Raw genomic sequence first — 27,099 nt, 5'->3', positions numbered from 1 at the left:
CAACAAGCACAGCAAGTACGTATTACTCCGCGACGCTCCTGACAACGGTAGCCGCAACGCTCCGACAGACCATAATATTATGTTGAAGCACAGCAAGTACGTATTACTCCGCGACGCTCCTGACAACGGTAGCCGCAACGCTCCGACAGACCATAATATTATGTTGAAGCACAGCAAGTACGTATTACTCCGCGACGCTCCTGACAACGGTAGCCGCAACGCTCCGACAGACCATAATATTATGTTGAAGCACAGCAAGTACCGCATTACTCCGCGAGGCTTCTGACTATAATAGCGTGTTGTGCCGAATTCGGTGAATAAAACGGTTTTAAAACAGAGATAAAGATTGGATAAGTTTCATTTCTGGATGAAGTGATTTCCAGCGCTGTTTGGATATAACTGTGGATTACAGGAGACTGGATTGATGGATTCTCTTTAGTCTGGACGCGTTTTGAAGGTAGGACCTGTGGCTGAGCGCGGGTGTGTGTTCGGGGGGTGGCGGCAGTGACCGGAGGTTACCCCAGGACAAAAGGAGAGCCTTTTATTACTGGAAACATGCGCTCTGACGCAGCTCTAATTCATGAAACATACATCCTACAGTAAAAGCACAGTTCTGGAATCCGGAGAGCCAGACAGTTCGAATGGTGTATGACATGACCGCATTCGATGAAATATGGACGAACGATAAACGCAAATATGAGAGTTATGAATTATTAAAATCATAACCAAGGCATATTTCGCCCTAAATGTTTATTTTCTGAAAGGATATTCCGCTAAATAGGCTAAATAGCTCAAAAGCAGAGATTCTAAGCTTTAAAATGGTATATTGGATGTCTATATTGAACCTGTAACTGTTCATAACTATTCAGAAACACAGCCAGTTATGAAATATTAAATATTTCTGGCCCGCCGGTGGGCCAGCGCGTGTTAAGAGGTTAACTTTACTTAGAAGTGGGCGCTAAAAAGAAACAGTTTGTGCTATTACCCCAGAACGGGTGGAAAGGAAAGTTTACCGGCACCTTGTTCTGGCCACGGAGCTACAGTGGAAACTAGCTACCCTGAACCACAGCCGAGAGGCAGTACGGCAGTCAAAGGTAACCGCGCGCTAGCCCAAGAGGGGGATCTTTTTCTGGCGTGGGTGAGGAATTCTGCACAACAGAGCACCGTGTACCACATAAAAATCGAGGTCAGTAAACACAAGCAAAATCCATACACAAGGCGCACTGCATTATAAGGCGCAATGACGATTTTTGGGAAAAAATAAGTATTTTAAGTGCGCCTTATAGCCCGAAAAATACGGTAGTCTATTAATTATGAAATCAAATTATATTTATTACGAAAGCTATACTGGGGTGTTTAGTTGCTTTGTAAGTCATAAATGTGTATATCAGATATATACTAGTGAATCACAAAAAAAATAGCTTACAGCCAATTTTAAAAACCCAAAAATCAGTGTCAATTTGTACTTTTGAGGCAGTGTGCCAAGTCCTGCTGGAAAATGAAATCTGCATCTCTATAAAAGTTGTTATCAGCAGAGGGAAGCTGTAAGATATGAAGTGCTGTAAGATTTTGTGACTTTAGACTTGATAATAAAACACAGTGGATCAACACCAGCAGATGACAGACATGACTCTCCAAACCATCACTGATCATCAGTAAATTTTACTTTATTTCATTTATAAATGAAGGGATCAGAGTCTGGAGGAAGAGTGGAGAGAGGAACAGTCTTAAATATAAACAAATATAAAGAATAAAGCAGACGTACCGCTTCATCCTCGGACTCAGACGATCCCTCCTCTTTAGCGTTCTTCCTCCTCTTGGCCTCGGGCTCCTTCTTCCCTCCTTTACTCTCGTCCTTCTTCTTCTTCCCCTCCTTCTTCTCCTCCTCTTCCTCAGAAGACTTGCTCTTATCCTCCGCTGGTCTCTTCCTCTTCTTTTCTGTATCTGGAGCAGCATCTCTGAGAGGATATCAGCCAGGTTAGAGACTCCTCCTCAGATAAATTAAACTGTTACCACCAGATAAAATCCTGTGTACAATCTTATAACAGCGTGCAATTACAAGGGCAAACTGTACAAACGTAGAAAATGTTAAAATTATCTTAAGAGATGTTAATAGAAACATTGGAGAGGCCAATGTTATATATTAATAATATATATAGTATATATTGTATTGCTCTGCTATAGCCCTGTTTAAATATATTAATACTGTAGCTTAAAGGATAATATTAATACACACTGAAATGAATGTATTTACTAAATGGAGAACCAAGGGAACTGTGATACTGATAAACAGCTGCTTACATACTTAAATGCCTCTAATGGCTTCAGTAATATCACACTGTAAATTGATATTAAACTCGTCTTATTTGTGCAATGAAGCTTGCAATAAAGAAAAATTTATTTTGAATACCTAAACAGAGTATTTTAGCTTCATTTATAGTGTTTATGGAACTAATTATTCAAATATTTCATTTTTCATTCATTTTGCTGTGTTAAATTTGTTAGCATATCTATTTTTAAGGTCTATTGTTTACAGTCTTCAGCTGTTTTTCTGCTAATAAAATCTGATTTCTTCATATATTGTGTATATATTTTGTGGGACAAAGTAAACCCAATACTAATTAAAGCCTTAAATGTTATTATATTAGATGTACTCCTAACAGTACAGTAAGTCACAATCCTATATTAAAGCCCAGTCATACAAAAAACTATTACCGGACTATAAGGCGCACTTAAAAACTTTTAATTTTCACAAAAATTGACAGTGCGTCTTATAATACGGTGCGCCTTTTGTATGGATTTTTACAGGATTACTCAGTGTAACGCTGTCGTTTAAGTTTGGGTTAACTTTACTAGTTTAGGTGACTAGCTAGCGTGCTAGCGGATAGCTATGCTAACGCTGGTGCAGCAAGCCTTAGTGGACATCTGGAAATCTAAGCTTACTGTAAATAAACTGAAGCACGTTACTCACCCAAATAAACAGTTTTCAGGAGAGGAATCTGTGTAGATTAATATCCAGCACTCGTTTGACTTTGAAAGAGCTAGATTTATATATACTGAGACGCTCCACCGGCAAGCGACCACCCCCGGTGGGGGAAGGGAAACATGGCGCCACCCCTGTTCACTTTGATATAGGCACCCTTTCTAGTGTCACTTAACGCGCCTTATAATGCGATGCGCCCTATGTATGGAAAAATAGCAGAAAATAGGCGTTCTTTGATAGTGCGTCTTATAATACGGTGCGCCTTATAGTCCGAAAAATACGGTAATAAATAATAATAATAATAATAATAATAATAATAATAATAAAATACTGCAGAATCTTGCAGAATATCGTGATATGCATTACGCATTATGCAGCACTACCTGTCACAATAATGTTTTGTGGATGATCCATCGCTCCAAAAAGTATTGCGATAAGAAATATTAATGTCATTATAATTTTATATTTAAATGCCGCTGACAATCATTCTATAATATAATAGCATGAAGCAATTATACTCTTTTAAAGAGAACAAATTTGTAATTAGTCATATTTTAGGAAATATATAGTTTATTCTTCATCTACTGCAGTTATTAAAGCACTGATTGGTTATTTAGCACGACTGGATAAAATACTATTCAGTGATCTATATGAGAACAAACATACAAATAAACACAATATAGACCATATCACCGTTATCACGGTAATGTCTATTAATTGTACAAAAAGTCCATAATGTAATTATTATGACAGACCTATCTGCAATATACACACCCCTTACATTAAAAAATATATTTATGACCATATTTTTCACACTATAAGGCACACTTAAATTTCTTTAATTGTACCAAAAATCATCAGTGCACCTAAAGTGCAGAGCTATACAGGAGTTTTTAAGTTTGGTTTTCCAGCAGCATTAGCATTAGCCGCTAACTGCGCTAAGAATTAAGCTCTTAGCTCCCGTCCAGAGGTGAGTATTATCGGCCTGTAGCCTGCTGCTAACACCAGCTAGCACTGCTGGAGCAGCATTAGCATTTGCCACTAACTATTTAGCTCTTTTGCTGTACTGAGTCAAGTATATGAGATTGTTGTTTGGGTGTTTACCGAGTTAAATCAAGCTAAGTGGAACGAATCACTAACTGATTTCACCCTGGCTTACCGAACGCTTAGGATTTCTCAGTGTAGCGCTGTTGGGCTGCATTGGCTGCTAACTACTAGCAGTTAGGTGTTAATGCTAATGCTCAAGCCTAAGCAGAAAACTGGAAATCTAAGTTTACTGTAAATAAACGGAAGCACTTTACTCACACAAATAAACAGTTTTCAGAAGAGAAATCTGTGTAGATTAACATCCAGCGCTCGATTAACTTATCTAAAATGTTTACTGCTAATTTAGCAGGCCCTGTAAAGCTTAAACATGGCGACACCCCCGTTTCTACCACTGGTTACTGGCTTCACATATAGCGGGCCTAATAATGAGGAAAATACAGTATATATATCTTTTCATGGGACAACACAACTGCTCTACTAAATGTTTAATTATCTTATATTTATACCAAAAACTTAAATATTTGTTTAGCAGAAACAGTATATAATTAAAAATGGGGGAAAAAAAATTATATATATATATATATATATATATATATATATATATATATATATATATATATATATATATAATTAATGTTTTGTCACATCACTAAGAATATAATTATTGCAAAAAATACCCAGAAAAATTGGGAATTGTGAAAATTGTGAACTGGAACTGTCAGAACACACACACACTTAACTGACCCGTGTGTTGTGGGCGGCTGAGGTGTTTTTTCTGCTTTGGGTTTTCGGCCTCTCCGTTTTGGAGCCGGTGTTTCCCCACCTGAAAGAGAGAAAGAACCATTTCCACTGTAGGTATCTAAACACTTTTTACACCACTTTATGTAGAAGGTTAGTGTTCTAATAACCAATAAGACTGTATATAAGCGGCGCTGTTTAAGACTGTATATGAGCGGCGCTGTTTAAGACTGTATATGAGCGGCGCTGTTTAAGACTGTATATAAGCGGGGCTGTTTAAGACTGTATATAAGCGGGGCTGTTTAAGACTGTATATAAGCGGGGCTGTTTAAGACTGTATATAAGCGGGGCTGTTTAAGACCGTATATAAGCGGGGCTGTTTAAGACCGTATATAAGCGGGGCTGTTTAAGACCGTATATAAGCGGGGCTGTTTAAGACCGTATATAAGCGGGGCTGTTTAAGACCGTATATAAGCGGGGCTGTTTAAGACCGTATATAAGCGGGGCTGTTTAAGACCGTATATAAGCGGGGCTGTTTAAGACCGTATATAAGCGGGGCTGTTTAAGACCGTATATAAGCGGGGCTGTTTAAGACCGTATATAAGCGGGGCTGTTTAAGACCGTATATAAGCGGGGCTGTTTAAGACCGTATATAAGCGGGGCTGTTTAAGACCGTATATAAGCGGGGCTGTTTAAGACCGTATATAAGCGGGGCTGTTTAAGACCGTATATAAGCGGGGCTGTTTAAGACCGTATATAAGCGGGGCTGTTTAAGACCGTATATAAGCGGCGCTGTTTAAGACTGTATATAAGCGGGGCTGTTTAAGACTGTATATAAGCGGCGCTGTTTAAGACTGTATACAAGCGGCGCTGTTTAAGACTGTATACAAGCGGCGCTGTTTAAGACTGTATATAAGCGGCGCTGTTTAAGACTGTATATAAGCGGGGCTGTTTAAGACTGTATATAAGCGGGGCTGTTTAAGACTGTATATAAGCGGGGCTGTTTAAGACTGTATATAAGCGGGGCTGTTTAAGACTGTATATAAGCGGCGCTGTTTAAGACTGTATATAAGCGGGGCTGTTTAAGACTGTATATAAGCGGGGCTGTTTAAGACTGTATATAAGCGGGGCTGTTTAAGACTGTATATAAGCGGGGCTGTTTAAGACTGTATATAAGCGGGGCTGTTTAAGACTGTATATAAGCGGGGCTGTTTAAGACTGTATATAAGCGGCGCTGTTTAAGACTGTATATAAGCGGGGCTGTTTAAGACTGTATATAAGCGGGGCTGTTTAAGACTGTATATAAGCGGGGCTGTTTAAGACTGTATATAAGCGGGGCTGTTTAAGACTGTATATAAGCGGGGCTGTTTAAGACTGTATATAAGCGGGGCTGTTTAAGACTGTATATAAGCGGGGCTGTTTAAGACTGTATATAAGCGGAGCTGTTTAAGACTGTATATAAGCGGGGCTGTTTAAGACTGTATATAAGCGGAGCTGTTTAAGACTGTATATAAGCGGGGCTGTTTAAGACTGTATATAAGCGGGGCTGTTTAAGACTGTATATAAGCGGGGCTGTTTAAGACTGTATATAAGCGGGGCTGTTTAAGACTGTATATAAGCGGGGCTGTTTAAGACTGTATATAAGCGGGGCTGTTTAAGACTGTATATAAGCGGAGCTGTTTAAGACTGTATATAAGCGGGGCTGTTTAAGACTGTATATAAGCGGAGCTGTTTAAGACTGTATATAAGCGGGGCTGTTTAAGACTGTATATAAGCGGGGCTGTTTAAGACTGTATATAAGCGGGGCTGTTTAAGACTGTATATAAGCGGGGCTGTTTAAGACTGTATATAAGCGGGGCTGTTTAAGACTGTATATAAGCGGGGCTGTTTAAGACTGTATATAAGCGGAGCTTTTTAAGACTGTATATAAGCGGGGCTGTTTAAGACTGTATATAAGCGGGGCTGTTTAAGACTGTATATAAGCGGGGCTGTTTAAGACTGTATATAAGCGGGGCTGTTTAAGACTGTATATAAGCGGGGCTGTTTAAGACTGTATATAAGCGGGGCTGTTTAAGACTGTATATAAGCGGGGCTGTTTAAGACTGTATATAAGCGGGGCTGTTTAAGACTGTATATAAGCGGCGCTGTTTAAGACTGTATATAAGCGGCGCTGTTTAAGACTGTATATAAGCGGCGCTGTTTAAGACTGTATATAAGCGGGGCTGTTTAAGACTGTATATAAGCGGGGCTGTTTAAGACTGTATATAAGCGGCGCTGTTTAAGACTGTATATAAGCGGGGCTGTTTAAGACTGTATATAAGCGGGGCTGTTTAAGACTGTATATAAGCGGGGCTGTTTAAGACTGTATATAAGCGGGGCTGTTTAAGACTGTATATAAGCGGGGCTGTTTAAGACTGTATATAAGCGGGGCTGTTTAAGACTGTATATAAGCGGGGCTGTTTAAGACTGTATATAAGCGGGGCTGTTTAAGACTGTATATAAGCGGCGCTGTTTAAGACTGTATATAAGCGGCGCTGTTTAAGACTGTATATAAGCGGCGCTGTTTAAGACTGTATATAAGCGGGGCTGTTTAAGACTGTATATAAGCGGGGCTGTTTAAGACTGTATATAAGCGGCGCTGTTTAAGACTGTATATAAGCGGGGCTGTTTAAGACTGTATATAAGCGGGGCTGTTTAAGACTGTATATAAGCGGGGCTGTTTAAGACTGTATATAAGCGGGGCTGTTTAAGACTGTATATAAGCGGGGCTGTTTAAGACTGTATATAAGCGGGGCTGTTTAAGACTGTATATAAGCGGCGCTGTTTAAGACTGTATATAAGCGGGGCTGTTTATATAGATCAGCTCTGACCTGTAGGGCTGGAGGCGGGACTAACAGCAGCAGCAGCATCTTCCTTCTCTGAGTCCGGCTCAGCTTCAGCCTGAATACAACAATAAATAAACAAACAAACAAACAAAGAAATAAACAAACCACTGTCCTGTTTAACCATAGACTCCTCCCCCTACCTGTAAATCACTCCCAACCACTGAAGCAGAATTTCAGAAACAGTAGGAATCGGGGGCAATGTCTGGCCTGGGCTGGGCTTCCGGGGCTTTAGCCCCGAATAGATTTCCAGTAGCCCCGAAACGTTTCACTCAGCTCAGCTGTATTATTATTGAGGAGACAGGACACTGAACGCTGTGTAAACGGAAAATCACGGAGCGAGTTCAAGGATAAAGTTACACCTTTCAGGAGAAACAGCCAATCAGCTTGCTGGTTTAGCGGAGCACGTTGGGCTAGTAGGGAAGCCCCCGCCCCCAGGGATTCAGCGCTGATGTTAAAACATATCTGGAAATACACCGATTTCTCTAAAAGAAAGGTAACTGAACTAACCATGTAAACTGTGATGAGATTGTTTCTGATAGCTGTTTAAAAAAACTCATCTCTGAATTAAAACACACATATCAAGGTTTGGGAAAATAAAACGATATACTATAAATATACTAGTATACTATACTATAATTTCATTTTCAAATAAATACTGTGTCTGTATTAATTTAGGATTGCAGGATTACTGTAAGCTATAATTAACGAAAATTTATTTAGCTAAGCAGTTAGTTAGAAGCTGAATGTTGTGGATATTCAGAATTTAGTTCTATACTTAGTTTAAATGAGTTTCTTTACCCTGGTCTCTGCCCTAAAATTTTATGTTTTCCAGATCCAACTGATCAGCTAATAAACTAATATAATTAACTGGGCTGAGCCCCGGATTTTTACATACCCAGGAAACGCCCTTGGTAGGAAAATTCTGAGAAAATAAAGATCTCACCTTTTTTTTCCTGCCTCTTTTGGGTTTGGTTCCGTCAGGTTCTTTCTGTGTCGAGTCCTGAAACAACAGGACAGAAATCACAGGTATAAAACTCCAACATCCTCCGAGTAGATTCAGTACGGGCAGAATAACCCAGCCTGAAAATCAGCCAATCAGCAGCGTTTATCTACTGTCTGAAACCAATCATATCCAAACCTGCTCTCAAACACTTTGATTAAAGTATATTTCCGATGTAAAATGGACTTAGTGTAGTAAAACATGATAAAAAGTATTTATCTTCGTTCAATAGCACACCTCCGCTCTCCCACAGCTTTCTGAGAGTTATTTTGTACTTTTGGTCCTGCACTCTTTATGACAGTCACTATGGGGCATGTTTGGCCCAGATAAATCACTTTTTACACCGTTATCCAGCTCACAGTTGTTCCACACTTCTTCTTATGAGAAAGCACTGATTACATCCCATAACACTACTAGCTCCAGCCCCGGGCGCCGCCATCACTGTACTGATAATGACCGAGATATGTATATACATAGATTCTGCATGGTCTGCTCCCGGCACCGGCTGCTACGCTATGCAGAGTCTATGTGCATCTATGTCTATGTTATTATCAGTACAGTGATGGTGGCGCTCTGAGCTGAAGCTAGTAGTGTTATAGGATGTAAACAGTGACGTTTAATAAGTTACTTTTTCATTTTTTAAGTTATTAATGTCTGGTTTTAAATGTCAGGGCTCTCCAGATTCTAGTAAGGAGGTGTGGAGCTACTTTGAGCTGGATAACGGTGTAAAATGCCATTTATTAGGGCAAAATATTGCTGGGGAAAAAGCAAAAATTTTTGGATCGTAGAAAGCTGTAGGCGAGCAAAAGTGGGCTATTTAACAAAGGTAAGAATTTTTTAGCATATTTTACTACAACAAAAGTCAATTTACACCAGAGTTTTCCTTGAACATTACATAGGTTTAGTTTTAGTTACAAAAAAAAATATCAATAAAAAGCATGTCTGATCTGCAAGGACTTCTGATTTAATGATTCATTTGTTTGTCGAGTGTCGGGAGGATTGAATAAAACGGTTTCAGACAATAAGAATACATTAAAACAGATTTCCAAACAGTCCTATTAAAACACAGGGAAGAGTGAGGCACAACCAAACACATTCAGGATTTTAATTACATTACATTACATTACATTACATTACATTTGGCAGACGCTTTTGTCCAAAGCGAATTACAATAGTCAAGTACAATGTAAAATAAGTTTAAAGGAAAAACATCTTTGGATAGGGATAAAAGGAGGACAAATGGGAATAATAGGATAGAGGAGTGAAGGAGGGGAAGAAGGAAATGAGGTTAGAAGTAGTTAGTGTGTTAGAGGTGTTAGGAGAGTAGGTGCTCTTTGAAGAGCTCTGTCTTCAGGAGTTTATTAAAGATAGCGAGAGATTCTCCTGATCTGGTAGTAGAAGGTAGTTAGTTAGAGGTGTTAGGAGAGTAAGTACTCTTTGAAGAGCTCTGTCTTCAGGAGTTTATTAAAGATAGCGAGAGATTCTCCTGATCTGGTAGTAGAAGGTAGTTAGTTAGAGGTGTTAGGAGAGTAAGTACTCTTTGAAGAGCTCTGTCTTCAGGAGTTTATTAAAGATAGTGAGAGATTCTCCTGATCTGGTAGTAGAAGGTAGTTAGTTAGAGGTGTTAGGAGAGTAAGTGCTCTTTGAAGAGCTCTGTCTTCAGGAGTTTATTAAAGATAGTGAGAGATTCTCCTGATCTGGTAGTAGAAGGTAGTTAGTTAGAGGTGTTAGGAGAGTAAGTGCTCTTTGAAGAGCTCTGTCTTCAGGAGTTTATTAAAGATAGCGAGAGATTCTCCTGATCTGGTAGTGGAGGGTAGTTTGTTCCACCATTGGGGAACAAACTGTAATTGTAGAATACAATTTAAATATATTATACATCATTAACAGATTCATCATTAACATTAACACGATTATAAACAGTTTTAACCAGAGCAATTTTCAACTTAAACACAAATGAAATATTTAGTTTTTGGGTAAGAAATTAAAACTAAATTAGAATTGAAAAACGCTTATATTTCTGAACATTAAACTGTTAGTTACAGCATCAGTGTGCGAAACTACCTCCACCATGTTTGGAAGCTGTACTTTATCCTGGCTATCGCTTCTAATTGGTGCGCTATTACATTACCCAGAGAAAATTCAAATAACACACTAGGGAATTCCGGGAATTCTACACACATCTTAGTCCTTAACACAACATTTTCATGGGGAATCTTGGGAAATATTTGTCTGATTGGTGGGGAAACTGGTAGGTGGTGTTTATATTCTACTGGAACCAGTTTAACTACATGAAATCATGCTCTTGGGGGATTAATCATGCATTCAGTTGTGCCTCACTCTGCCCTTTATAAAAATATTTAAAAAATATATATATTTTTTAAATTTCCCTCTGTAGGAAAGACAAAACTAAATACAACACACGTCGGACAAAAGACCTCAGACGTACATAATAAAAATAAAACTTATAAAGCTTATAAAACAGAGAAAAAGATATATAACCGATACAGATGACCAAAATGATTCTTAATGGTTCTTTAGTTTATGAATAAAAATAAGTGAGAATAAATGAAGAGTGGGACTCTGGGGTAGATCACGGCCATAACCTCAGAATAATGTAATAATTATTATTATTGAGAAAAAAAAACAAAGGAAATGCATCAACTATTGGGCACAGTACCAGTAAAAGATTTGGACAATATTTGATATTTCTTCTTTATTTTTATTATTTTCTATAATACTGAAAAAAAAAATCAATGAAATTCTATTTTTTGTCCTCTCTTCTGTAACGTTGCTGTTTTGGAGATACTTGTTTTTTTCATTGTATAATACAAATAAAGAAAAAATACATTCAAGATGAAGGTCCACACCTTAGACTGGTAATGTACACTACTGGTCAAAAGTTTTAGAACACCTCTCTTGTTTATTAGTCCAGCAGATAATGTAGAGAACGTCTGAGAAAAACACGTACGTGATCGTTCTGGACAGGAATAAAATCACAGAGGATAAAAACTTACCCCAGAAACCCCTGAGAAAATAGTCCCGTCCAGATAGAGCTTAAGAGTTTGTAAAATCATATTTTTTATAATTTTATTGGTACTTAACAACTGTAAGCTTTTAACCAATCAATTGTTTTTTTTTTTAACAATACATTTTTTTTTTTAAAGATTTTAGTTTTTTTTTTTTTTTTTTACAATAATTGTTTACTGGATTTTGTAACATTTCCGATTATTGACTGGACCTGAAAAGCTTAGAAGCAAAAAAAAAAAAAAAAAAAAAAAAAACGGGTGTTTTAAAAGGTTTGACCGGTTATGTATTTATACACATATATATAAATATATATATATATATGGAAGCAGACAGTGTGATCAGAGTATGGAGAGACAGACGGGTCAGTCTGGGTCGGCCCAAATCCTCAGCCAGAGACCAGCAACTGAACCGAACAGAGACACCAGCGACCAAAAGTACCACCATAACCCAGGGGCTCAGAACCCACACACAGCCGGTACCACCCCTCACCGAGTACCACATGCAGAACCCGTATCTCCACCAGAACAAAAACCCCAAACTTTAAATAAATAAATACATTAAAAATATAAATATATATCACACTGGAGCCCCAGCTCCGCATGCAGACGCCCGCAGTACATACTTCCTCCACTAGAGGGCCCTGCTCAGACACCTCCATGCCATCATCATCATCACCATCATCACCTTCATCCTCCTCCTCCTCCTCCTCCTCCTCCTCTTTCTCCTCCTCTTTCTCCTCCCCTTCCTCACTGCCAGCCACCTGCACGAGTCCAAACACACAGGGCCCCACGGCGCAGCGGTTAAACACACGGCCCACCTCGCTCCAGGGGCCCACACACATCATTCCCTCCCAGAGCTCCAGGTAGGGGTTTACAACAGCAGCAAGCAGTGACATCATCATCATCATCATCATCATCATCCATTCACACACCTGGAGGCCCAGCATTACCTCTACACCTGCAGCCTTACCTCAAAAAAAAATGTTCCTAAAGAAATAAATGTATACATTGTACGAAACATCATGGTTCATGCTCCATTTTAAAAGACAATTTTACCCTTTTTAAGACCCAAAATGTAGTCATAACTTCATAAGTAAATAAATTAGAACGTTTCCCATTTGTTGTCAATTTTCTTTTTCAATTTTGTTCCATTGTGATGCAGAACATGATAGCATGTTCGCTAGCTCACAGCTAATGTTAGCTATAGCCCACCGCTAATAATAACTGCTAACTTTGGTTCTCTCCCCGTTAGCGTAAGCTTGCTCTACGCTAATGTTAGTTAGCTCTACGGTAACCTTAGTTCTCTCCCCGTTAGCATTAGCTTGCTCTACGCTAATGTTAGTTAGCTCTACGGTAACCTTAGTTCTCTCCCCGTTAGCATTAGCTTGCTCTACGCTAATGTTAGTTAGCTCTACGGTAACCTTAGTTCTCTCCCCGTTAGCGTTAGCTTGCTCTACGCTAATGTTAGTTAGCTCTACGGTAACCTTAGTTCTCTCCCCGTTAGCATTAGCTTGCTCTACGCTAATGTTAGTTAGCTCTACGGTAACCTTGGTTCTCTCCCCGTTAGCGTTAGCTTGCTCTACGCTAATGTTAGTTAGCTCTACGGTAACCTTGGTTCTCTCCCCGTTAGCGTAAGCTTGCTCTACGCTAATGTTAGTTAGCTCTACGGTAACCTTAGTTCTCTTCCCGTTAGCGTAAGCTTGCTCTACGCTAATGTTAGTTAGCTCTACGGTAACCTTAGTTCTCTTCCCGTTAGCGTTAGCTTGCTCTACGCTAATGTTAGTTAGCTCTACGGTAACCTTAGTTCTCTCCCCGTTAGTGTTAGCTTGCTCTACGCTAATGTTAGTTAGCTCTACGGTAACCTTAGTTCTCTCCACGTTAGCGTTAGCTTGCTCTACGCTAATGTTAGTTAGCTCTACGGTAACCTTAGTTCTCTCCCCGTTAGCGTTAGCTTGCTCTACGCTAATGTTAGTTAGCTTTACGGTAACCTTAGTTCTCTCCCCGTTAGCGTTAGCTTGCTCTACGCTAATGTTAGTTAGCTTTACGGTAACCTTAGTTCTCTCCCCGTTAGCGTTAGCTTGCTCTACGCTAATGTTAGTTAGCTCTACGGTAACCTTAGTTCTCTCCCCGTTAGCATTAGCTTGCTCTACGCTAATGTTAGTTAGCTCTACGGTAACCTTAGTTCTCTCCCCGTTAGCGTTAGCTTGCTCTACGCTAATGTTAGTTAGCTCTACGGTAACCTTAGTTCTCTCCCCGTTAGCATTAGCTTGCTCTACGCTAATGTTAGTTAGCTCTACGGTAACCTTGGTTCTCTCCCCGTTAGCGTTAGCTTGCTCTACGCTAATGTTAGTTAGCTCTACGGTAACCTTGGTTCTCTCCCCGTTAGCGTAAGCTTGCTCTACGCTAATGTTAGTTAGCTCTACGGTAACCTTAGTTCTCTTCCCGTTAGCGTTAGCTTGCTCTACGCTAATGTTAGTTAGCTCTACGGTAACCTTAGTTCTCTCCCCGTTAGCGTTAGCTTGCTCTACGCTAATGTTAGTTAGCTCTACGGTAACCTTAGTTCTCTCCACGTTAGCGTTAGCTTGCTCTACGCTAATGTTAGTTAGCTCTACGGTAACCTTAGTTCTCTCCCCGTTAGCGTTAGCTTGCTCTACGCTAATGTTAGTTAGCTTTACGGTAACCTTAGTTCTCTCCCCGTTAGCGTTAGCTTGCTCTACGCTAATGTTAGTTAGCTCTATGGTAACCTTAGTTCTCTCCCCGTTAGCGTTAGCTTGCTCTACGCTAATGTTAGTTAGCTCTACGGTAACCTTAGTTCTCTCCCCGTTAGCGTTAGCTTGCTCTACGCTAATGTTAGTTAGCTCTACGGTAACCTTAGTTCTCTCCCCGTTACCGTTAGCTTGCTCTACGCTAATGATAGTTAGCTCTACGGTAACCTTAGTTCTCTCCCCAGTGATGTTAGCTTGCTCTACGCTAATGTTAGTTAGCTCTACGGTAACCTTAGTTCTCTCCCCGTTACCGTTAGCTTGCTCTACGCTAATGATAGTTAGCTCTACGGTAACCTTAGTTCTCTCCCCAGTGATGTTAGCTTGCTCTACGCTAATGTTAGTTAGCTCTACGGTAACCTTAGTTCTCTCCCCGTTAGCGTTAGCTTGCTCTACGCTAATGTTAGTTAGCTCTACGGTAACCTTAGTTCTCTCCCCGTTAGCGTTAGCTTGCTCTACGCTAATGTTAGTTAGCTCTACGGTAACCTTAGTTCTCTCCCCGTTAGCGTTAGCTTGCTCTACGCTAATGTTAGTTAGCTCTATGGTAACCTTAGTTCTCTCCCCGTTAGCGTTAGCTTGCTCTACGCTAATGTTAGTTAGCTCTACGGTAACCTTAGTTCTCTCCCCGTTAGCGTTAGCTTGCTCTACGCTAATGTTAGTTAGCTCTACGGTAACCTTAGTTCTCTCCCCGTTAGCGTTAGCTTGCTCTACGCTAATGTTAGTTAGCTCTACGGTAACCTTAGTTCTCTCCCCAGTGATGTTAGCTTGCTCTATGCTAATGTTAGTTAGCTCTACGGTAACCTTAGTTCTCTCCCCGTTAGCGTAAGCTTGCTCTACGCTAATGTTAGTTAGCTCTACGGTAACCTTAGTTCTCTCCCCATTAGCGTTAGCTTGCTCTACGCTAATGTTTAGTTAGCTCTACGGTAACCTTAGTTCTCTCCCCGTTAGCGTTAGCTTGCTCTACGCTAATGTTAGTTAGCTCTACGGTAACCTTAGTTCTCTCCCCGTTAGCGTTAGCTTGCTCTACACTAATGTTAGTTAGCTCTACGGTAACCTTAGTTCTCTCCCCGTTAGCGTTAGCTTGCTCTACGCTAATGTTAGTTAGCTCTACGGTAACCTTAGTTCTCTCCCCGTTAGCATTAGCTAGCTCGCGGCTAAAATACTCCCCAGTAACTCGCTGCTAATGTTAGCATGTGCTTTCCCCCCTGGCATTAAACACACCATGTAAATATACACCTACATCACATTTACAGTAAATTTAAGGCCAATATTTTAATTTGAGAGATTTTAAAACTTTCTAAGGACCCACAGGAACTCTGTGAAAGTATAGTTTGATCTCTCTCTTCCCATTTTTATTTGGTGTTAGTTTATATTAAACAGTTTCTGGTTATTTCATATTTAAAAGTAAATGCAGTGTGGAGTAGCTACTGCTGTAGACACTGATCATGAAGTAGCTAGCTATGCTAACCCAGCATTCCTACTACAGTCTATTTTACATTATTTGCAGCTGTTTAGAGTGTATGTGAGAATAGCATATAAATGACTAGTATCTCTGGGCGGTACTAGTTATTAGTAATAATACAAATAAAGGAAATATATATTCAAGATAAAGATAAAAACCTTAAACCTTTATTAATCCAGTAGCAGTGCTACTTTTTTATTTTATTTGATCTTTTTCTGATCAATAACTTTATTACTGCAGTTTTTCCCCTAATTACCGTATTTTTCGGACTATAAGGCGCACTTAAAAACTTTTAATTTTCACAAAAATTGACAGTGCGTCTTATAATACGGTGCGCCTTTTGTATGGATTTTACTCGTCAGGTTGTAAGGAGCAGTAAACACACACTCGGTGCAGCGTTATAGAGAGTTTCAGTGCTATACAGAGTCCAGAGCCGTGCAGCTCCGAGGCTGAGCAGCACTAGCATTAGCTAGATGCTAACCGCTAAGCTAGCTAGCTTATTCACTGAGATCAGTATTATCTAAATTTTACTCGTCAGGTTGTAAGGAGCAGTAAACACACACTCCGTGCAGCGTTATACAGAGTTTCAGTGCTATACAGAGTCCAGAGCCGTGCAGCTCCGAGGCTGGAGCAGCAAATAGCATTAGCTAGCTTATTCACTGTTCAGAGATCAGTATTATCTAAATTTTACCCGTCAGGTGTAAGGAGCAGTAAACACACACTCCGTGCAGAGCAGCAATAGCATTAGCTAGATGCTAACCGCTTAGCTAGCTAGCTTTTTCACTGTTCAGAGATCAGTATTTTCTAAATTTAGCACTTTTAATACTGCTGGAGCAGTATTATTAGAGTTAGATGCTAATCGCTAAGCGTTCACCGTTCAGAGGTGAGTTATCGGCCTGTAAGTCTGTGCTGCTTTGCCTGGCTAGCATTAGCTAGATGCTAAGCGCTAACTCTCTCAGAGGTGAGTTTTATCAGCCTGTAATCTGCTTGTTTACCGTGTTAAAACAAGCTACGGGGGACGAATCGCTAGCTAATATCTCACTGTCTTACCAGAACACGCAGGATTACTCAGTGTAACGCTGTCGTTTAAGTTTGGGTTAACTTTACTAGTTTAGGTGACTAGCTAGCGTGCTAGCGGATAGCTATGCTAACGCTGGTGCAGCAAGCCTTAGTGGACATCTGGAAATCTAAGCTTACTGTAAATAAACTGAAGCACGTTACTCACCCAAATAAACAGTTTTCAGGAGAGGAATCTGTGTAGATTAATATCCAGCACTCGTTTGACTTTGAAAGAGCTAGATTTATATATACTGAGACGCTCCACCGGCAAGCGACCACCCCCGGTGAGGGAAGGGAAACATGGCGCCACCCCTGTTCACTTTGATATAGGCACCCTTTCTAGTGTCACTTAACGCGCCTTATAATGCGATGCGCCCTATGTATGGAAAAATAGCAGAAAATAGGCGTTCTTTGATAGTGCGTCTTATAATACGGTGCGCCTTATAGTCCGAAAAATACGGTAACCAATTCTTCTCTTCTCTGCTGAAACTGAGACTCAGTTCTTAATCATGTTAATCTGAGCTAAAGGCTAAAGCTGCTGTTTCCATGTGGGTCAGCCAGACGTCTTCCTGTAGCATATAAACAACTAGTATCGCTGGGCAGTATGACCAAAAATGTATATTACAGTATTTTTCAAGATTCTGAAGGTTTCATGGTATACCACAGTATTACTATTATTTTTATTTTTTTACTACTTCTGGCAGTGAGGCAAGTCCTGCTGGAAAATGAAATCACATTTTGAACTGAATCACTGAAACAAAGTAACTTTTCAATAATATTCTTTTTTTTTATATATGCACCTGTAAGCTATAATATGGAGCTCTCTAACACTGCAATCTTTTTGTGTCTATATCAGTGGTCCGCTGCTGTACTGGAGAAATTAAGTACAATAAACTAATATTTAAAGCAGTATCATACAACAATGGCTCATTTTACAGGCCTAATATTTAATTTATTGCTGTGTGAACTGATTACTGTAAATTAGAAAATTACTAAAATAAATCCTGAATAGCATAAAAATGAATATAATTGTAGGAAATAGGATAAGACATAATATAAAGCACAATTAAACCAGGTGTAAAACTGCAGGTCTAGAACTGCTGCTGGATCTTCAGGGTGTTCTACACACTGATCTAAAAGAGAGAAAGAGAAAACAGAATCGTACTTTAGGGGATCTCTTCTTCTTCTCCTGAATCTTCTCCACTCCATCCTCTCCCCCCTCAGGGCTGCTGTCTGAGTCCTTCTCAGATACGGCTTCTACAGCCATCACCTGCAGAAAACACGCAGAATTACTGAACTACAGCCTTCAGATTTACACCAAAAACAGAGAAATACAATTTAAACATCATTTAAATATCTGTATCAAACAGTACCAGTCTGGATTTTCTCAGTCAGTTTTATGAGGTAGAGTCTCCTGGAATTCAGGCTTTCAGTTAACAGCTGTGCTGAACTCATCAAGAGTTAATTACTTGAATTTCTTGTCTCTTAATAAAGTGTTTGAGAGCATCAGTTAAAGTAAAGTAGTGAAGAGGTAGAGTTACAGGTATACAGTGAATAGTGAATATTTGAGTAATGTTCTAATCCAGGTTATGAGAAGAAACAAATACTCAACTAAATAAAGAATAAATACTTTAAGAAAATATTAAGGCAGTCAATCTGAAAAAGAACAATTTCAGGTATCATCAAGTGCAGTTATGACACAAAAAGACCATCAAAAACGTTTTAACGATGAAACTGGCCCTCATCAGAGACGAGAGACCAATTTAACCTGAACTGACCAATCAGAACCTTCACACAGGTATGAGAATAGACCTGACTCATTTCAGCCCTGATTTATAAAAAAAAACCTCAAACTTCACTTTTATTTATTATTTACTTTTTCTTAAATGCTTTAGATGCACTTTTCCCAAAAGGACACTATTTTTTATGTTTCCCTAATTTAGGCTACCTAAAGTGGAAAAAACAACATTTATTTGTTTATAGTTAAATAGTAAAATTTGAAAAAACTTTTAATTGTTAACAATATAAAATGCTGCTAGAACTACTAGCATACTCTATTATACAGGATATACAGGCAGTGAATAATAAACTGTATAAAATATGGAACAATAAGCTCTATCTGTATGGGATTAGTTTCTCAGGGGGTTCTGGGTTAATTTTTTTAAATCTCTTTTATGGGAGTTTTTATCCTCTGTGATTTTATTCCTGTCCAGAACGATCATGTAGGTGTTTTTCTCAGACGTCCTCTGAGAAAATTACAGGCTGAATTATCTACTGTTTTTCTCTGAACTCCGTGCTCCTCCGGTAATTTTAGTCCCGTCCGGACGCACATCTCTGAGTTTCGTCTCCTCGCCTTTAATAAAATAGATATTTGTCCACTGCCGCACACCGTAATTACACTTTGGCCGCGCCACGGTTTCCACGGAGATCCACGTTATAAACACAACAGCGAGTGGAAATGGAGAAGCTACTGAACGCCACGTCATGTGACCGAGAAAAACGAAAGCCTTAAAACTCACTGATCCTCCTGTTTTTACAATTGCAGTCCGGCTGCAGGAGTTTTATCACTAAAGAGTAGAAGTGTGAAATATTTTACACAGAAAATAATCCCGTCCGGATAGGACTATACAGTAGATTTGTCTCAGAAGTGCGTTTTTGTTTTTTCCTTATGAGAGGAAAAAATATCAATTATTATATATATTATATATATATATATATATATATATATATATATATATTATATATATATATATATATATATATATATATATATATATATATATATATATATATATATATATATATATATATATATATATTTTAAATCCATACTGCCCAGCCCTAGAATCAAACCCCTGCTGTTGATAGATGTAATAGTAAATATGAGTAAATGTGTAGAAAAAGTGGAAGTTGTACCTTTTCTCCGTTCAGCTCTACTTTAGGGTTGTTCTCGATTTCCCACAGTCCTTCATTAAAACCTTTCCGTTTGTTGGGTTTACCGTATTTATCTTTGTTTGGTAAATAAGGGAAAATGTCCTTAGGGCCCAGAAATGCTCTAAAACAAAAGCAGAACATAAATAAGTAAATAAAAAAAATGGTTTTGGACAGAGTTTGGGATGATTTTCTATTTCTACAGTAAATAACTGCTTTCAGATCATATTTTTTAAAATAACCAGTACCAGTCATGCTAGGCCTCACACCAACATGTACAGGTCATTAACGTTTTACACCCACTTTCACTGAAAAATCCAATTAAATCTTTATCTGGTAAAAGAAACTCTTCTAATCAGCCCTCAAATATTGTTGTATATGGTTACAATTACAGACAAAACTAAAATGTTACTGTTTTAATAAGCATTTTATTGCTTCTGTTTATTTATATAAATATAAAAATGCATATCTTTTTTAATTGATCATTAAAAAGTTACTTTATTTCAGTAATTTAGTTTTTAATTCAGTAACACAGTGGATCAACACCAGCAGATGACAGACATGACTCTCCAAACCATCACTGATCATCAGTAAATTTTACATTTCATTTAAAGTAAATAAAGGGAACAGAGTCTGGAGGAAGAGTGGAGAGACACACAGTCCAAACTGCTCGAGGTCTAGTGTGAAGTTTCCACCAATCAGTGATGGTTTGGAGAGTCATGTCTGTCATCTGCTGGTGTTGATCCACTGTGTTTTATTATCAAGTCTAAAGTCAGTGCAGTTTTGTTTTCCCACAAAATCTTACAGCTCTTCATATTTTACAGCTTCCCTCTGCTACTGACAACTTTTATAGAGATGCAGATTTCATTTTCCAGCAGGACTTGGCACACTGCCCACACTGCTCCAAAAGTACCAATCGGTCTTATATAATATTCTAATTTTCTGAGACACTGATTTTCAGATTTTTGGGGTTTTATTGGCTGTAAGCTTCATAATCATCAACAATAAAAGATATAAACACTTAAAATAGATCAATCTTTGTTTAATACATCTATATAATATATGAGTTTTTTTCACATTTTGAACTGAAGAGTGTGTGTGTGTGTATATATATATATGATTATTCAGATGATTCAGAACGCAGCAGCACGTCTGGTCTTCAACCAACCAAAACGGGCACATGTCACCCCGCTGCTCATTGAGCTCCATTGGCTACCGGTTGCTGCTCGCATCAAATTCAAAGTGCTTACAATCGCCTACAAGGTGATGTCAGAACAGGCTCCTTCCTACCTGCACTCGCTCCTGAAGGCTTACGCTACCTCCCGGCCGCTGCACTTCTCCAATGAACGTCGCCTCGCTTTACCAAACAAACATTCACACAAAGCAATCCAGACTGTTCTCATACAGAGTTCCCCAATGGTGAAACAAACTACCTTCTACTACCAGATCAGGAGAATCTCTCACTATCTTTAATAAACTCCTGAAGACAGAGCTCTTCAAAGAGCACTTACTCTCCTAACACCTCTAACTAACTACCTTCTACTACCAGATCAGGAGAATCTCTCGCTATCTTTAATAAACTCCTGAAGACAGAGCTCTTCAAAGAGCACTTACTCTCCTAACACCTCTAACTAACTACCTACTACTACCAGATCAGGAGAATCTCTCACTATCTTTAATAAACTCCTGAAGACAGAGCTCTTCAAAGAGCACTTACTCTCCTAACACCTCTAACACACTAACTACTTCTAACCTCATTTCCTTCTTCCCCTCCTTCACTTCTCTATCCTATTATTCCCCTTTGTCCTCCTTTTATCCCTATCCAGAGATGTTTTTCCTTTAAACTTATTTTACATTGTACTTGACTATTGTAAGTCGCTTTGGACAAAAGCGTCTGCCAAATGTAATGTAATGTAATGTAATGTAATTTTTATATATGTGCAAATTCCCAGACCTATTTTAAAATGTATTTTAAATTGACCTTGTTGACAAAATTTCTAAGGATTGGAAAAGTGACTAGTGAAAGGTGTGTAGTGTGTAGTGAAAGGTGGTGATCCAACCTTATATTTGAAAAGAATTTTCTGATTTGGATTTGGAGATTTTTAAGTTTTTGTTTGCATAACAGAACATAAAACACAAAACAAAAACCTGAATACTTACGTTTCATGAGTTCCAAAGAAGAAGATGGGGAATTTAATGTTCGCCGGTTTCACAGCGCCATCTGGCACTTCATCGATCTGATCAAGAGAAATAAATAAAAAATAATAATAAGTAATAAATATTATAGAAAAAAAAATATATATATATTCTGCATTATAAAGGTAAAACTTAATTCTAAAAGCAGAATAAGAAAATGATCAGTTGATGCATGTACAGAATGACTCAGATTAGGTTAAGCATGAAATGAGGGTTCCTAGATAATCTTAAGCAGTAAAAATAGTGAATAGTGAATTAGTTACTACATAATCCCATGTGTGTCCCTAAATTGTTTATGTTTTTAATATTAATCTACAAATTAGAAATTAAATTAAATAAAGAAATAAAGAACACCACTGGATGAGTGTGTCCAAATTTTTGACTGGTACTGTGAGGTGATCTGTCACTATTTCACCATCATTAACATATTCACAACAAATCCCTCTCTGTATAAATCATGTGTTAACATCTTAACCACTGGATTAAGAAAAGAATAAAATAAAAACAGCAACTACTAATAATCCTATAATAATAACAATAATAATAAAACTCACCCTGGCCGGCCAGTGAGGATAACCCTTCATCTTGGCGAAGATGAGATCTCCAGGTTTGTAATCCCGCGTCATGTTTAAAATTTACAATAGAAGAAAAGAAAAGCTCACTGAAAAACACAAACAGGGAGAAAAACTTTATTTTAGCAAAATTATTGTTTTTTTGTGGATTTTTATTTGATTGTAGTATTTCTAGTGTTTTACTTTTATGCTCATTTTAACAGACAAAGGCATCCAAAAAGATTAGATTATATTAGGTAAAAAAGACAATGACATCAGTAGTTATAGGTGTGCGCCCCTATAACATGTCTATGCTTCTTCAGTGTTGCAATGTTGATTAATATCATTCTGAACTGGTTTCGCTCATTCAGAGAGTCTAAAAATGTTTCAAAAGCTCAGTTTTAATGCTTTACTTATAAAAAAAATATGGGGTTTTAATCAGGCTTGGGCTCATAATGACAGTTTATGGGACGGGTCAGGCTGAATTTTTTCGGGCACGATCTAAGCTCTAGACTTTTTTAAGCAGGACTGTTATATTTTACAAAGGAACATATTTTATTATACCAAAAGGAACACATTTTAATATATATAAAAAATAATAATATATATATATATATATATATATATATATATATATATATATATATATATATATATATATATATATTTGGTTTAGAGTTTAGTACCTCTTTAAGCCTTGGATGCACTATACGACTTTTAAAGTTGGAATATCATTATCACAAAATATCAATAGTTCAAAAATAGCCATTTCTTTGAATGGGTAACTGTGGTTTGTTGGTACAGTGGAGAACACCACCACATGCCAAGTGAACTACCATATGGAAGACTGGGGTTCAATTCCAGGTGTGGGTGACTAGATGCTGCTCTACACCAATAAGAGTCCTTGGGCAAGACTCCCAACACTACACTGGTCCACCTCCGTAACAGGAATAACCTTGTAAATCGCTATATGTAAATGTCTATCATATTGTATGAAATATTTTCGGAAAAATGTTTAAATATTGTTGAATATCGCAAAATATTAATTGTGTAAAAATAGCCATTTTTTGCATGAGTAACTCTGTGCCCCCATTACAGATTTCATAAATCAATTAGTGTCTATAGTGTAAATTATTGCATGTATTTTAATGTTATCTGTATATTCTATTTTATTTTACTATTCTAGGTGTTGTAAATACTGTTCCCAGAGTTTTTCACTCACCTGTACACCTGAACTCTGTGACGTGACAGTAAAAATCTTGAATCTAAATTATTTTTGTAATAATTAACTTCATATAAATAAAAAACATTTGATATAATGCTTGTTTTTACATTAATATTTTTAATTTAATTTTAAGTCACACTTAATTCGATAAACTAGGAGCTGAAAGAGTCGGTTCTTTTTTTAGTGAGCCGAGTCAAAAGAACCGACTCCCATTATTACTTGAACTACAACCTGCAGCCAATCATGTGCATATTCACAAACTAAACCTGCAGGTGAACTGAAATTATCTTTATTTTAGATATTTATGCATTAATTAAGTGCTGGGAGCTTTTAAATGATTTTAAAACACTAGTGCATAGATTTGCACTCATTGTTTAACAGTAAAATAGTGTAAAACAGAGTAAAATAGAGTTTAATGTGCAGAAATGTTTTTTTTTTTTTTGCGATATTTCTGCAGCATTTTCCTTTTACCCACTCAGAAAACACACAAACACCCTGAACTAAACCCCAGAACACCTTCTGCATTATTAAAACACTAAAAACACTGAAATAAACCCTGCAGAACATTAGGAACACTAATAAATCAGGTGAGCTAAAGGTAAATTCTGCACCTCCAGCCTGATGCTAACCTGCTACCTGCGCCCTCAGACAGCCGGAGCCGGGCTTTACACCGGTAACACAGCGCGAACTCACCCCTCACACACCTCCCCGCTCCGATAAAACACTTTAAACCGGTTTAAAACCCGAATAAACGCAGTTTAATCCGGTCTGACCGCGGTTAGCGCTCCGCTTTAGCAGCTCAAACACGCTGCACTCCTCCCGCGCGCACAACCACCCCGCCGGCCTGTACCACCGCGCCGCCCCGCGGGGGGGAACCGGAGCCCCGGAGCCGCGGATTAAACCATCCCAACATCAACAAAACCCGCAATAAACCTCTAAATACACTATAAAACACTAAATTACACACAAACATACAATAAAATACCACTAATTCTCATTTTAAAACTCTATAAATACAATACACATTATATTAACGCTAAAAAGAATACCCCCGAATGTGATTGGTTTGATCCGCTGAGGAGGAGGAGCCTGACGCATGCGCTCAGTTCCTGCATATACACAAACACACACAGACACATATATATACGCACTCTATTATAAAAAAAAAATGGAAGTTTTTTATTTAATTAAAATTAATTGTATTAAATATATGCTTTTTACCTATTATGTGTTTTACCTATTAAGTGTATGATACGTTTCAACTACATAAAACAATATGTATGAATATGTCTTAACATTATGCTCTATTACGTTTCACTGACAATAATGATATTATGAGTATAGGGTATTTATTATATATTTTCAAATGATTTAATTTGAAGTTTTATAAAAAAAAAAGACAAATCAAAGAGCAATGTCTTTAAGTCTACTTTCAGTTTCTGCCTCTACACACACACACACACGTTATATATTATTATTATATAATATAGATATATACTATGTAAAATACTAATTCAAGGAAGGAAGTCGCGAGCAGCGCGCTTTTGCCGCCCTCTGCTGGTGGAATAGGCGCCTTACAGTCTGCTGTAATTTCTCATTTTCTGCAAATCAATGCGATAAATAACAATATTTTTATTTGGAATTTGGAAGAAACGTTGTCAACAAGAAATTCATTTTACTCAAACATATATATACACAAACAAAATACTGTAGATGTTTGTTAAAAGGCCGTTTTTTATTCAGTTCTACTATTTCCAAATCATATGACTATCATGTACTAACATGTACTATAGTACTGGTTATAATTATACTGATAATTAGGTACAGTAATTTACTTAAATATATAATTATTGTATGATTGTATTTTAAAGCATATAAACTGTTATAAACTGAAATAAACTAGAAATGCAAAGATAGATAGATAGATAGATAGATAGATAGATAGATAGATAGATAGATAGATAGATAGATAGATACTATCTGTATTATTTACTATCTTTATTATTTTAAATACTGTTATATACAGTTTTAAATACTGTTATATACAGTTATGCTGAAGGCCCTATAGTGCAGCGCGCTTTTGCCGCCCTCTGCTGGTGTAATTGCCGCATTACAGTCTGCAGTAAACAGAAGTGGAGCAATGAATGATTCCTTTACTCTATTTTCATGGTAAACACGACTTACTGTATAATAATAAAGATTGTTAAAACTCCAATCTCCATCTACTCAACTAAGTAAAGAAAAAAATACTGTAAGAAAAATGAAGGTCTGTCAATACAAAACAAATTAATATCATCAACTTGTACTCTAATCTGTCATCATTGCATTCTCCCATATAGTACAATGGCTTGCGAAAATATTTATACTCATTGAACTTAAAAAAAATATTTATATCTTTACAAGATTTTAAGTGATAGACCAACACAAAGTAGCACATAATTGAATTATTGAAATGGAATGAAAATTATACATGATTTTCAAAATTTTAATGAAATAAAAACCTGAAAAGTGTCACATGCAAAAGTATTCAGCCCCCCTTTACTCTAAACCCTCTAAATGAAATCCAGAAGCAGTCAAAATTCCTGTGGTCACTCTGGAGGAGCTGCAGAGATCCACAGTTATAAATCCTGCACCCCACTAATCTGATCTTTATGGAAGAGTGAAAGAAGAAAACCATTGTTGAAAGAAAGACGTAAGAAGACGTAAGAAACACAGAAAACATGTGAAGGAAGATTTTTTTGGTCAGATCAGACCAAAGCTGAACTAGCCTAAATACAAAAAAGCTCTATGTGTGGTGGAAGAATAACACTGCTCATCACCCTGAACACACCATCCATCCCCACTGTGAAACATGGTGGCGGCAGCATCATGCTGTGGGGATGAGCTTTTCTTCAGCAGGGACAGATTTAGGAAGCTGGTCAGAGTTGATGGAGGGAAGATGGATGGAGATAAATAAATACAGATCAATCCTGGAAGAAGAAAAGCTGTTGGAGGCTGTAAAAGACTTGAGACCTTCCAGCAAGACGATGACCCTAAACATACAGCCAGAGCTACAGTGGAGCTCTAATGATTTAGATCAGAGAATATTCATGTGTTAGAATGATCCAGTTAAAGTCCTAAAGACCTAAATCCCATTGATCTTCTGTGGAGAGACATGAAAACTGCTGTTCACAGACCAACGCTCTCCATCCAACCTGACTGATCTTCAGCTGATTTATAAAGAAGAATGGAGGA

The 27,099-nt window shown here is 37.9% G+C and overlaps 1 protein-coding gene across 4 annotated transcripts in view; it reads right to left on the bottom strand.

Moving 5' to 3' along the window:
* Nucleotides 1–24,722, bottom strand: part of psip1a (PC4 and SFRS1 interacting protein 1a) — a 34,827-nt gene extending 10,105 nt beyond the window's left edge. For 2 of the 4 annotated variants that reach the window (XM_022666774.2, XM_022666776.2), the window contains exons 1-10: nt 24,559–24,722; nt 22,644–22,750; nt 22,054–22,130; nt 19,879–20,017; nt 18,128–18,232; nt 12,303–12,440; nt 8,597–8,653; nt 7,639–7,708; nt 4,775–4,853; nt 1,766–1,958 (exon numbers count right to left, since the gene is read on the bottom strand). In XM_022666774.2, the coding sequence (XP_022522495.2) occupies nt 1,766–1,958; nt 4,775–4,853; nt 7,639–7,708; nt 8,597–8,653; nt 12,303–12,440; nt 18,128–18,232; nt 19,879–20,017; nt 22,054–22,130; nt 22,644–22,715 (930 nt within the window). In that variant the 5' untranslated portion in view covers nt 22,716–22,750; nt 24,559–24,722. Of the gene's footprint in view, nt 1–1,765; nt 1,959–4,774; nt 4,854–7,638; nt 7,709–8,596; nt 8,654–12,302; nt 12,441–18,127; nt 18,233–19,878; nt 20,018–22,053; nt 22,131–22,643; nt 22,751–24,494 lie in introns of all 4 variants that reach the window. The other 2 variants (XM_022666775.2, XM_022666777.2) reach the window with 2 other exon arrangements.
* Nucleotides 24,723–27,099: the final 2,377 nt, after the last annotated feature.

Source organism: Astyanax mexicanus, chromosome 7, assembly GCF_023375975.1.
Source record: "Astyanax mexicanus isolate ESR-SI-001 chromosome 7, AstMex3_surface, whole genome shotgun sequence".
Taxonomy (NCBI): Eukaryota; Metazoa; Chordata; class Actinopteri; order Characiformes; family Acestrorhamphidae; genus Astyanax; species Astyanax mexicanus.
The sequence above is the reverse complement of the archived record's forward strand: the minus strand, read 5'-3'. Positions and strand labels throughout refer to the sequence as shown.